We start from the raw sequence: 12,370 nt of genomic DNA on the forward strand, positions 1-12,370 counted from the left end.
GGACCAGGCCAAAGCTTCATCTGGGTATCCTGCTTGGATACAGGGGCCCAGGCACTTGGGCCATCTTCTGCTGCTTTCCCAGGCACATTAGCAGGATCCAAAGTGGAGTAGCTGGGACTAGAACCAGCGCATGTATGGGATGCCAGCACAGCAAGCCGCAGCTTAACCCAGTGTGCCACCACGCCAGCCACAAGAAAGGTTCTTTTTTTTTCCTCATCTGTTTATTTGGAGGTATAATACAGTAAACACTAATATAGTAATATACTCTTCAGCTGTATTCATTAACTGTTAACATTTTGCTATATTTACTTTAACACTATATATATAAATTTTTTAAAAATATTTACTTGAGAAAGTCACAGAGAGGGAGGGAGGGGGAGAGAGAGAGAGAGATAAAGGTCTTCCATCTGCTGGTTCACCCCCAAATGGCAGCAGTGGCTGGAGCTGGGCTGATCTGAAGCCAGGAACCAGGGTCCTCCTCCAGGTCTCCCACATGGGTGAAGGGGCCTGAGCACTTGGACCATCCTATGGTGGCCTCCCAGGCACATCAGGAGGGAGCTAGATCAAAAGTGGAGCAGCTGGGACTCGAACGGGTGCTCACATGGGATGCTGGTGCCACAGGCAGAAGCTTAGTCCACTTTACCACAGCACTGGCCCCAACAAAAAGTTTTTAAAATGTTTGTTTTCATCTATTTGAAAAGCAGAGAGATGTTCCATCTACTGATTCACTTCTCAAATGTTCACAACAGCCAGAGTTGGGCCAGGCCAAAGCTAAGAGCTTGGAATGCCATCTGGGTCTCCCATGTGAATGGCAGGGACCTAAGCACTTGAGCCATCATCTGTTACTTTTCCAGATGGATTAGCAGGAAGCTGGCTTGGAAGTGGAGGACCTGGGACTCCTGTGAGGCACACTGATAAGGAATAACCTGCTGGCGCCATTTTGACTACCTCCATTTTTATAAATCAGTTAAGGATTAGTTATGCTTTACCCACTTGATATTTCAGCTTTGTCTCCTAAGAACAAGATGTTTTCTCCCTCCCTCCCTTACTTCCCTCCTTCCCTCTCTTCCTCCCTCTCTTCTCTCCCTCCCTCCCTCTCTTCTCTCTCTCCCTCCCTCTCTGTCTTCTCTCTCTCTCTCCGTTTCTTTCTTGATTTATTTGAGAGGCAGAGTTACAGAGAGAGAGGGAGAGACAGAGGTCTTCCATCCATTGTTTCATACCCCAAATGGCCGCAGTGGCTGGAGCTGGTCCAATCCGAAGCTGGAAGCCACGTGGGTACAGGGTCCCAAGCACTTGGGCTGTCTTCCAGTGCTTTACCAGGCTGTAAGCAGAGAGCTAAATTGGAAGAGGAGCAGGCGGAACATGAACTGCTGGCGCCCATGTGGGAAGCGGGCACTGCAAGCAAAGGCTACACCACCAGCCCTTCTTTTTTTTTTAAGTTTTTTTTTTTTAATATAATGGCAATTATCACGTGAGGTAGAAATATATACTGCCATTGCCTGATATATAACCAATATTCAAAATTCTCTAATTATTCCAATAATGTTGTTCATTGCTTTCATTCACATGTGCTTGAATGAATGTGTAAATTTGTAATTAAATAAAATTTGTTTTCAGAAATCAGAATCCTAGAAGGATTACAGTTTAATTTAGCTGTCAGGTTTCTTTGATCATTAATATTTTTAAGCACTTGTACCATTTGTGTGGTATTCTCAATTTGTGTTTGTATCTTTTTCCCTAATAAGTATTTTGAGATGCAGTATTTTTTGTAAGCATAATAATATTTCTGAAGGAATGGTCATTTCTTAACAAATCACTTAAAAATCAGTTTGATGATGTATTAAAGTGATGTCTGCTGTGTTTCTCCTCTGCAAAAGTATGCTTCCCTTTTTCCAATTAATCAGTAACATGAGGGGTCACATGAGATGTATCTTGTTCCTCACCTGTCTTTGAGCCAATGATTTTACTGTTTGATGATTCTTACCTAAATCACTTATAACTATGGGACTTACATGTGGTGACTTTTTTCTCTTAAATTTCCTATATCTCATAGCTTGTATAGATATGTTCTTAAGACATACATTTTTATTTATTTATTTATTTATTTTGTTTACAGATTTTATTTATTTGAAAGAGTGATAGGGGTAGAGGGTGGAGACAAAGAGATCTTCTACCTGGTAGTTCACTTCACAAATAGCTACAAGAAGCCAGGAGCTCTGAATTCCTTTTGGTTGGCAGGGGCCTAAATACTTAGGCCATCATCCTCTGCTTTCCCAGGTGCATTAACAGGGAGCTGGATCTTAAGCTGAGCAGCTGGGGCTCAAACTATGGCTCGATATGCATGCTGGCATAATGGGTGGCAATTTGACCTACATCCAGAACGCTGGCCCAAGACATAAATATTTTGAAACAAATGCGAAGCTCTGGTAAATTAATGTTACAAAGAAATGAAGTTCAGCTGAGTATAAGAAGCACTAAGTTAAATAAATTTTTAAAATTTGCATGTTCTTGCAATGTTCAGCACTTTTAATATTTACTGGTTAAATTGAGGGAAAACACAACTTTTTAAAGATTGATTTATTTATTTGAAAGATGAGTTACAGTGAGAGGGAGGGAGAGATTTCCCACTCAATGATTCACTCCCCAAATGGCTGCAATAGCCATGTCTGCACCAGGGCAAAGGTTATTTATTTGAAAGGCAAAATTGCAGAGAGAGAGAGGTCTTCCATCCACTTGTTTGCTCCCCAAATAGCCAGAGAGAGAGAGAGAGAGAAAGAGAGAGATAGGTCTTCCATCCACTTGTTTGCTCCCCAAATAGCCACAGTGGCCAGAGCTGAGTTGATCCAAAGCCAGGAGCTTCTTTTGGTTCTCCCATGCAGGCACAGGGGCCTAAGCACTTGGGCCATCTTCTTCTTTCCCAGGCCATAGCAGAGAACTGAATCAGAAGTGAAGCAGCTGGTACTCGAACTGGAATCCATATGGGATGCTGACCATGCAGGTGGTGGCTTTACGCGCTATACCCAGCACCAGCCCCCCGCCACTTCTTCTGTCTTAAAAGGTAGACTATGGGGCCAGCCACAGAGGATGGCTCAAGTCCTTGGGTCTCTGCACTGGTGTGGGAGACCCAGAAGAGGCTCCTGGCTCCTGGCTTTGGATTGGAATAGCTCCAGCCCCGGCCGTCTAGGGAGTGAACCAGCTAATGGAAGACCTCTCTCTCTCTTTCTGACTCTCTATAAGTCTGCGTTAAAAAAAAAAAAAAAAAAAGGTGGACTTATGCATTGTAAAATAGAAAGTTGGAATGGATTATTTCTTTTATTAAGCCTTCAAATAAACTAATAATTATTTGTCAATAAAATATATGATGCCAGGATGACAACAATAAAAGTTTTTAGTGAAGGATCACTAAAATCTTAGACTCCTAAATTATAGAAGAAAGTATGAGAAGGCATGGACATATATATTTAGATATTTTAAATTTATTTGAGAGACAGATACACTAGTTAACTTACCAAATGCCCACAACTATCCTGGGCCAGGGGCCAAAGCAGGTGTGGGGAACTTAGTCCAGATCCCCCACATGGGTTGCAGGGGCCCAACTAATTAAGGCATTACCAGCTGCTTCCCAGGGTATGCATTAGCAGAAAGCTAGAATTAGGTCTGGAGCAGTGACTCAGCCTAGGGATCCTGATTTGAAACGTGGGTGTCCCAGCTTGGGTCTTAACTGCCAAACCAAACACCTGTCCCAACATGGGCATATTGTTAAATAATGTATTTTCAGGTCTCATGCATATAGCAAAGTCCTTAAGAGCATTAATCTTTAGGAAGCGGTCTAATGAATGTGTATATACAAGGGATCATATAAAAATGTGTATTATTAAGAAAAGTATGCATGGATTAATTTTGTAGCAAAATAAACTTATCTTCTAATTCTATTTTCCTAAAATTGTGAAGCTCCTACATATACTGCGTTTTATATATCATACTCCATATAATTGTGCAGTTATTAATGTATACTTTCTGAACATATATATGTATGTAAAACCACTACCCAAGTGAAGATACAACACATTTCTGTTACTCTAGAAGGTTCTTTATACTTTTTTCAATCAATACCTACCTGCCTCTCTCCTTTCCCAAGTTAGCCATTATTATTTTTTTGAACTGGTACCCTTATGGGATGCTGGCACTGGCAGCTTTACCCACTATGCCGCAGCACCAGCCCCACCATTATTCTTTTATCACCAGATTGTTTTGCTTGTTCTTGAATTCCATATAAATGGAAACATAGTTTGTATGTTTTGTTCCTAACTTCTTAAACTCAACCTAGTATTTATGAACCTTTCTATGTTGTTGCATACATTAAAAATTGATTCTTTAATTGCTGCATAGTATTCCATTTTGTGGACATACCACCTTTTATTCTGTTTTCTTGTTAATGAATATTTAGATTGTTTCCAAATTTTAGCTATTTTGAAGAAAGTTGTTATGAACATTGCAGTATCTTTAGCTTTCAGGAAGTATGACTTTCATATTTTCACTTAAATTCCCATTTATACTTTATTCTGTTAGAAACTGGAACTCTCTATAATATTCACTGATTTGCTTTTCATAGACGGATATTTCTTTATTCTCTGGGAGTATAACTCAGGTTGGAAGTCCTGTTGGAAGTGCAATGAATCTTATTCCTGAAGATGGCCTTCCCCCCATTCTCATCTCCACTGGTGTAAAAGGAGGTATGTGGATTTGCTTTATGATTAAGGGAAGGAGAGAGAATTTTAAGTGATAACCATTCCTCTAGCCACAAATAAGCAAATATCCAGTGCTGTGAAAACAGTTGTTGCTGTTATAGTTTTATAATTTTGTGTGATAATGTCATTTTCTTTCTTTGGAAGGATATATTATTATAATATAAATGTTTATTAGCAGTTTTACCTGTATGTTTCAAAGCCTATAAAACTCTGAAAGGTTACTTGTGGCCCACATGATACCATTAGTACATTGATTTAGTCTTGTTTTGAAGTATGATACACATTCAGAAAGATATATATAGTAAATGTGAAGAACCCTTGATTCAAATAAGAATTTTATTGTTAAAAATATTTTTAGTTATTCTTTTAAAAAATAAAATTACTCTTTGTCAAAGAAATACTTAACTTTATGTGAAACTTTGTTGTTGATATATCCAGTCAGTTCATTTTCAGGAGACAGCTAATAAAAATTTTCTCCTCACTTTTGTCCTCATCTTTTACATAGTCTTCTTGAGTTTAATGTTTCTCTCTTTTATCTTCTATTCTGTTGTCAGTTCTCTCTCTCTCTCTCTTTTGAAAGAAATGGGCTTTTTAAAAAATATTTATTTCTTTATTTTGAAAGTCAGAGTTACACACAGAGAGTGAGAGACAGAGAAAATCTTTTGTCTGCTGGTTCACTCCCCATATGGTTGCAACAGCTTGGGTTGGACCAGGCTGAGGCCAGGAGCTTCTTCTGGGTCTCTCATATGGGTGCAGGGGCCCAAGCACTCAGGCCATTTTCTGCTGCTTTCCCAGGCACACTAGCAGGAATCTGGATTGGAAGTGGAGCAGCCGGGACTTGAACTGGCACACATATGGGATGCCTGTGTCACAGGCAGTGGCTTTATCCACTACACCACAGCACTGGACCAGCCAGTTCTCTTTTTAAACATAGTTATTATCATACATTGCTTTTGTTTAAAAATCCTTATTTTTTTAAATTTTATTTTTAACTTTAAAAAATTGACATAGTAATTGTACATATGTATGGGGTTCAGTGTGGCATTTGCTAGATAGGGCAACTGGTGTTATTTGTTACTTCAGACATGAATCATTTCTTTATATTAGGAAATTTGAAATACTCAATTGTTATCAACCATAGGAATCCTATTAGAAGTTATTCCTCCTAATAACCATTTCACTCTTATATCCATTAACCATCTTTTCTCTATTGACATTTATCTTTCTGTGCCTGACTTCACTTAACATAATGTCCTCCATTTCTATCCATGTTGCTGCAAATGACAGAATTACATTCTTTTTATGTGTGAATAGTATTGCACTGTATATATGCTCACATACCACATTTTCTTTATCCATTCATCCATTGATGGACATTCAGGTTGGTTCCATATCTTGGCTATTGTGAGTAGTGCTGCAATAAACATGTGAGTGGCCGGCGCGACGGCTCACTAGGCTAATCCTCCGCCTATGGCGCCAGCACCCTGGGTTCTAGTCCCGGGTGGGGCGCCGGATTCTATCCCGGTTGCTCCTCTTCCAGTCCAGCTCTCTGCGGTGGCCCGGGAAGGCAGTGGAGGATGGCCCAAGTGCTTGGGCCCTGCACCACATGGGAGACCAGGAGGAAGCACCTGGCTCCTGGCTTCGGATCAGCACGGTGCACCGGCTGTGGTGGCCACTGGGGGGTGAACCAACGGAAAAGGAAGACCTTTCTCTCTGTCTCTCTCTCTCTCAGTGTCTAACTCTGCCTGTCCAAATAAATAAATAAATAAATAAAAGTGAGTGCAGATGTCTTTTCAACATACTGATTTCAATTCATGTGGGTATGTGCCTGATAGTGGAACTACAGGGTCATATTATAGTTTTATTTCTAGTTTTTTAAGGAACCTCCATACTGTTTTCAGTAATGGCTGTAGTAATTTACATTTTAGCCATGTAATAAGGGTTCCATTTTCTCCACATCCTCACTAGCATTTGTTATTTTTTATCTTCTTTATAGCAACAGTTCTAACTAATATGAGATTTTAACCTCATTGTAGTTTTTATTTGCATTTCCCTGATGATTAGTGATGTTTGAACATATATTTTTGTTGACCATTTGTATGTTGTCCTTGGAGAAATATCTGTTCCAGTCATTCATCCATTTTTAATTGGATACTTTTTATTTTTTGCTGTTGAGTTGTTTGCTCCTTTATATGTTCTGGAAATTAATTGCTTGCCAAATGAATAGTTTTCATATATTTTCTCTAATCCTGTAGGTTGTCACTTCACTATATCAATTGTTTCCTTTTCTTTGCAGAAGCTTTTTAGTTTGATGTAATACTGTTTGTTGGTTTTTGCTTTTGTTGCCTGTTCTTTTGGGGTCATGTCCAAGAAATGTTTTGCTCAGACCAATGACCTAAAACATTTCCCCTATGGTTTCTTGTAGTGATGTTAAAGTTTTGGATCTTACATGTAGTCTTTGATCCATCTTGAGTTTATTTATATATATATATATATATATATATATGAGTTTATATATGTTTATATATATATGAGTTTATATATTTATGAGTTATATGTAGTGAGAGATAGGTATGTAGTTTATTTCTTATGCCTATGAATAAGCGTCATTCTTTGAAAGGGCTTTTCTTTCTGCATCATATGAATATGCTATGATGTCAAAAACATTTTGCACCAAAATAAACTTTTTTAAAAAGATTTATTTTTATTTGAAAGGCAGAGTTACAGAGAGGCAGAAACAGAGAGAGAAAGAGAGAGGGAGGGACGGAAGGAGGGAGAGAGAGAGAGACAGAGAGAGAAAGAAAAAGAGAAAGAGGTGTCTTCTATCCACTGGTTCACTCCCCAGGTGGCTGCCATGGGCAGAGCTGCACCAAACTGAAGCCGGGAGCCAGGAGCTTCTTCCAGGTCTTCCACATGGGTGCAGGGGCTCAAGGACTTGGGGCATAGTCTGCTGCTTTCCCAGGCCATAGCAGAGAACTGGCTCGGAAATAGAACAGCCAGGTTTCAAACCGGTGTTGTATGGGATGCCAGCACTGCAGGCGGCGGCTTAACCCACTATGCCACAGTGCCAGCCCCTGAATTAGGTTTTGATTCCATTTCTCACCAGCTTTTTTTTCCCCCACCAGCTTTTTGAAGAATCTTCATATATACTTGCTGCCTTCACTGAAAATCAGTTAGATGTTAATATGTGGATTTGTTAGTGCATTCTGTTTGCTGTTTCATTGGCCTGTGTGGCTGTTGTAATGCCAGTACCATGCTTTTTTTTTTTTTTTTTTTTTTTTTACAGGCAGAGTTAGTGAGGGAGAGAAATAGAGAGTTAGAGACAGAGACAGAGAGAAAGGTCTTCCTTCCATTGGTTCACTCCCCAAATGGCCGCTGCGGCTGGCACTGTGCCGATCAGGAGCCAGGTGCTTCCTCCCGGTCTCCAATGTGGGTGCAGGGACCCAACACTTGGGCCATCCTCCGCTGCCCTCCTGGGCCACAGCAGAGAGCTGGACTGGAAGAGGAGCAACCGGGACTAGAACCTGGGGTAACGGCACCACAGACAGAGGATTAACCAAGTGAGCCATGGCGCCGGCCATACCATGCTGTTTTGCTTACAATAGCTTTGTGTATTATATTTTGAAATCAGATATTGTAATGTCTCCAACCTTGTTCTACTTCATTATGATTGCTTTGGCTAGTAAAGCTCTTTTGTGGTTTCAAATGGATTTTGTGATTGTATTCTTTTGTTTTTCTGAAGATTATTGGTATTTTGGTACAAATTACATTGAATCTCTAGATCACCTTGGTTATTGTAGACATCTTTTTAAATTTTTTTAAGATTTATTTTATTTATTTGAAAGGCAAGTTACAGAGAGAGAGAGAGGTCTTCATCTGCTGGTTCACTCCCTAAGTGGCCACAACGATCAGGGCTGGGCCAGGCCAAAGCCAGGAGACAGGAGCTTCTTCCAGGTCTCCAACATGGGTGCAGGAATCCAAAGACTTGGACCATCCTCGCTGCTTTTCCAGGCACATTAGCAGGGATCTGGATCTGAAGTAGAGCAGCCAGGACTTGAACCGGTGCTTATACGTGATGCCAATGTGCCTTAACTGGCTACACCATGTTGGTGGCCCCTATTGTGGACATCTTAACAATATTATTTTTTGTCTTCAGCTTCTTTTGTCATTGTTCTGTAATCTTCATTGTAGAGATCATTGTTTTCCTAGTGAGATTTACTCCTGGGTCGTCTATCCTACATAGTAGCTATTGTGAGGGCCAATGCTTGCTTTCTTTCTTGGCAATTTTGTTATTGTTGTGTTTAGAAGCATACTGATTTTTATTTGTTAATTTCATAGCCTGCAACCTTACAGAATTTGATTAAGAATTCTAACAGGTTTTTATGCCTTTTATTTCTTTCCCTTGTCTAATTTCTACAGCTAATAATTCCAGCGCTAAGAAGGGATGAAAGTGGCCATCCTTGTCTTGAATATGATTTCAGCTTTTGCTGATTCAGTATGATGTAGGTTATCGGTTTGTCACATGTAGTCTTTATTGTATTGGGGGCACATTTCTTCTATTTCTAATTTATAAAGGATTTTTATCATGAAAGGATGTTGAGTTTTATTGAATTATGTTGATTATTTTGCATATGTTGAATCATTCTTGTGTCCCTAGGGTAATTCTCAGTTTATCTCAGCTCATCTTTTTTTTTTTTTAAATGGGCTGTTGGATTTGGTTTGATAGGTTTTTTTTTTAAAGATTTCTTTATTTTATTTGAAAGCACAGTATCAGAGAGAGGGAGAGATCTTCCATCTGCTGGTTCACTCTGCAGTGGCTGGAACAGCCGGGGCTGGGCCAGGCCTAAGCCAGGAGCCAGGAACCCCATCTGGGTCTCCCGAGTGTGTTGCAGGGCCCCAAGTACTTTGGCCATTTCCCACTGCTTTCCAAGCGCATTAGCAGGAGCTGGATCAGAAATAGAGCAATTGAGACTTGAACGTTCACCCATGTGGGATACCAGCATTGCATTTGACAGCCTAATCTACTGTACCACAACACTGGCCTCTTTGTATTTTTAGTAGTCTCTATTTCATTCATTTCTACTCTGATATATGTATGTCTGTCCTACTAATTTGGGGTTTGATTTGTTTTTGTTTTTCTGTTACCTTCAGTTGCATGATTAGGTTGTTTGAGATCTTTAAAATTTTTTAATGTTGCCACTTCTGTAAACTTACCTCTAAGTATTTGTGTATCCGCTCTATTTTGTTTCAAGACATTTTGAAATTTCACCTTTGGTTTCCAGACTCATGATTCAAAAGAATGTTCTTTCATTTCCATGTACAAGTTCCTGGGTGTTTTTTTTTTTTAACTTTTATTTAATGAATATAAATTTCCAAAGTATAGCTTATGGATTACAATGGCTTCCCCCCCCCATAACTTCCCTCCCACCCGCAACCCTTCCCTTTCCCACTCCCTCTCCCCTTCCATTCACATCAAGATTCATTTTCAATTCTCTTTATGTACAGAAGATCAGTTTAGTATATATTAAGTAAAGATTTCAACAGTTTGCCCTCATATAGCAACACAAAGTGAAAAATACTGTTGGAGTACTAGTTATAGCATTAAATCACAATGTACAGCACATTATGGACAGAGATCCTACATGATATTTTTAAAAAATTGATTAATTTTCTATGCAATTTCCAATTTAACACCAAGTTTTTTTTTAATTTTCAATTATATTTATATACAGAAGATCGATTCAGTATATACTAAGTAAAGATTTCATCAGTTTGCACCCACACAGAAACACAAGGTGTAAAAATACTGTTTCAGTACTAGTTATAGCATTACTTCATATTGGACAACACATTAAGGACGTAAGTATACAGTGACTCCTGTTGTTGATTTAACAATTTGACACTCTTGTTTATGACGTCAGTAATCTCCCTAGGCTCTAGTCATGAGTTGCCGAGGCTATGGAAGCCTTTAGGGTTCACCGACTTCAATCTTATTCCAACAGGGTCATAGTCAAAGTGAAAGTTCTCTCCTCCCTTCAGAGAAAGGTACCTCCTTCTTTGATGGCCCCGTTCTTTCCACTGGGATCTCACTCGCAGAGATCTTTCATTTAGGTGTTTTTTTTTTTTTTTTTTTTTGCCAGAGTGTCTTGGCTTTCCATGCCTAAAATACTCTCATGGGCTCTTCAGCCAGATCCAAATGCCTTAAGGGCTGATTCTGAGGCCAGAGTGTTATTTAGGACATCTGCCATTCTATGAGTCTGCTGTGTCTCCCCCTTCCCATGTTGGATCTTTCTCTCCCTTTTTGGTTCTATCAGTTAGTATTAGCAGACACTAGTCTGGTTTGTGTGATCCCTTTGACTCTTAGACCTATCAGTGTGATCAATTGTGAACTGAAGATGAACACTTGGACTAGTGAGATGGCATTGGTACATGACACCTTGATGGGATTGTATTGGAATCCCCTGGCACGTTTCTAACTGCATCATTTGGGGCAAGTCCGATTGAGCATGCCCCAAATTGTACATCTCCTCCCTCTCTTTTTCCCACTCTTATATTTAACAGGGATCACTTTTCAGTGAAAATTGAAACATCTAAGAGTCATTGTGTGTTAATTACAGAGTTCAACCACTAGTACTAGAACAAAAAAAATACTAAAATGGATAAAGATTTACATTGTACATCAACAGTCAGGACAAGAGCTGATCAAGTCACTGTTTCTCATAGTGTCCATTTTTTTTAAAGATCCATTTTATTTATTTGAAAGACAGATTTACAGAGAGAGGTAGAGACAGGTAGAGAGAGAGAGAGGTCTTCAGCCATTGGTTCACTCCCCAAATGGCCACAACAGCTGGAACTGGGCCAATCTAAAGCCAAGAACCAGGAGCTTCTCCCCTGTCTCCCACATGGGTGCAGGGGCCGAAGCCCTTGGGCTACATTCTACTGCTTTCCCAAGCACATTAGCAGGGAGCTGGATCAGCAGTGGAGCAGCTGGGGCTAGAACCAGTGCACATATGCGATGCTGGTGCTGTAGGCCAGGGCCTTAACCCACTGCACCACAGTGCCAGCCCCTATTTGGACAATTTCTAAAGTTCTTCTTCTGATTTCTAGTTTTATCCTATTTTGATCAGAAAAGATACATGTTATGATTTCAGTTTTTTTTAATTTGATGAGATTTGTTCTTTGTTTTGTATACGATATATCCTAGAGAATGTCTCATGTACTAATGAGGTGTATTCTGCAGCTGTTGGGTGAAATGTTCTGTAAATGCTGTTAGATCTATCTGTATTTAACTATGATGTTTCTTCATTGATTTTTTTTTGGGGGGGTCTGGATTATCCATTGATAAAAGTGGGTTGTTGACTTCCCTAATTATTTTAGTAGCATCTCTCTTTTTAGATCTGTAATGTTTGTTTTATATAATCAGGTATTCTAGCATATATATTTACAATAGTTATTTCTCTTGTTAAGTTGATCCCTTCTTTATCATTATAAAGTGACCTTCTTTGTCTCTGTATTTGTGTGTGTGTGTTTCATTAATGTCTATTTTATCTGTATAAATATAGCTACTCATACTTGCTTTTGGTTTCTGTTTTCATGCAATCTTTTTCCATCTCTTTCTTTCA

At 39.4% G+C, this 12,370-nt stretch overlaps 1 protein-coding gene across 4 annotated transcripts in view; it reads left to right on the forward strand.

Annotated features, from left to right (window-relative positions):
* The window catches only part of ZFYVE9 (zinc finger FYVE-type containing 9), a 217,359-nt gene that overhangs the window by 133,815 nt on the left and 71,174 nt on the right, over nucleotides 1-12,370 (forward strand). For all 4 annotated transcript variants that reach the window (XM_062191321.1, XM_062191324.1, XM_062191322.1 and 1 more), the window contains one exon: nucleotides 4,613-4,733. In XM_062191321.1, coding sequence (XP_062047305.1) covers nucleotides 4,613-4,733 — 121 coding nt within the window. The remainder of the gene's footprint in view (nucleotides 1-4,612; nucleotides 4,734-12,370) is intronic.

Source organism: Lepus europaeus, chromosome 5 (assembly GCF_033115175.1).
Source record: "Lepus europaeus isolate LE1 chromosome 5, mLepTim1.pri, whole genome shotgun sequence".
Classification (NCBI taxonomy): domain Eukaryota; kingdom Metazoa; phylum Chordata; class Mammalia; order Lagomorpha; family Leporidae; genus Lepus; species Lepus europaeus.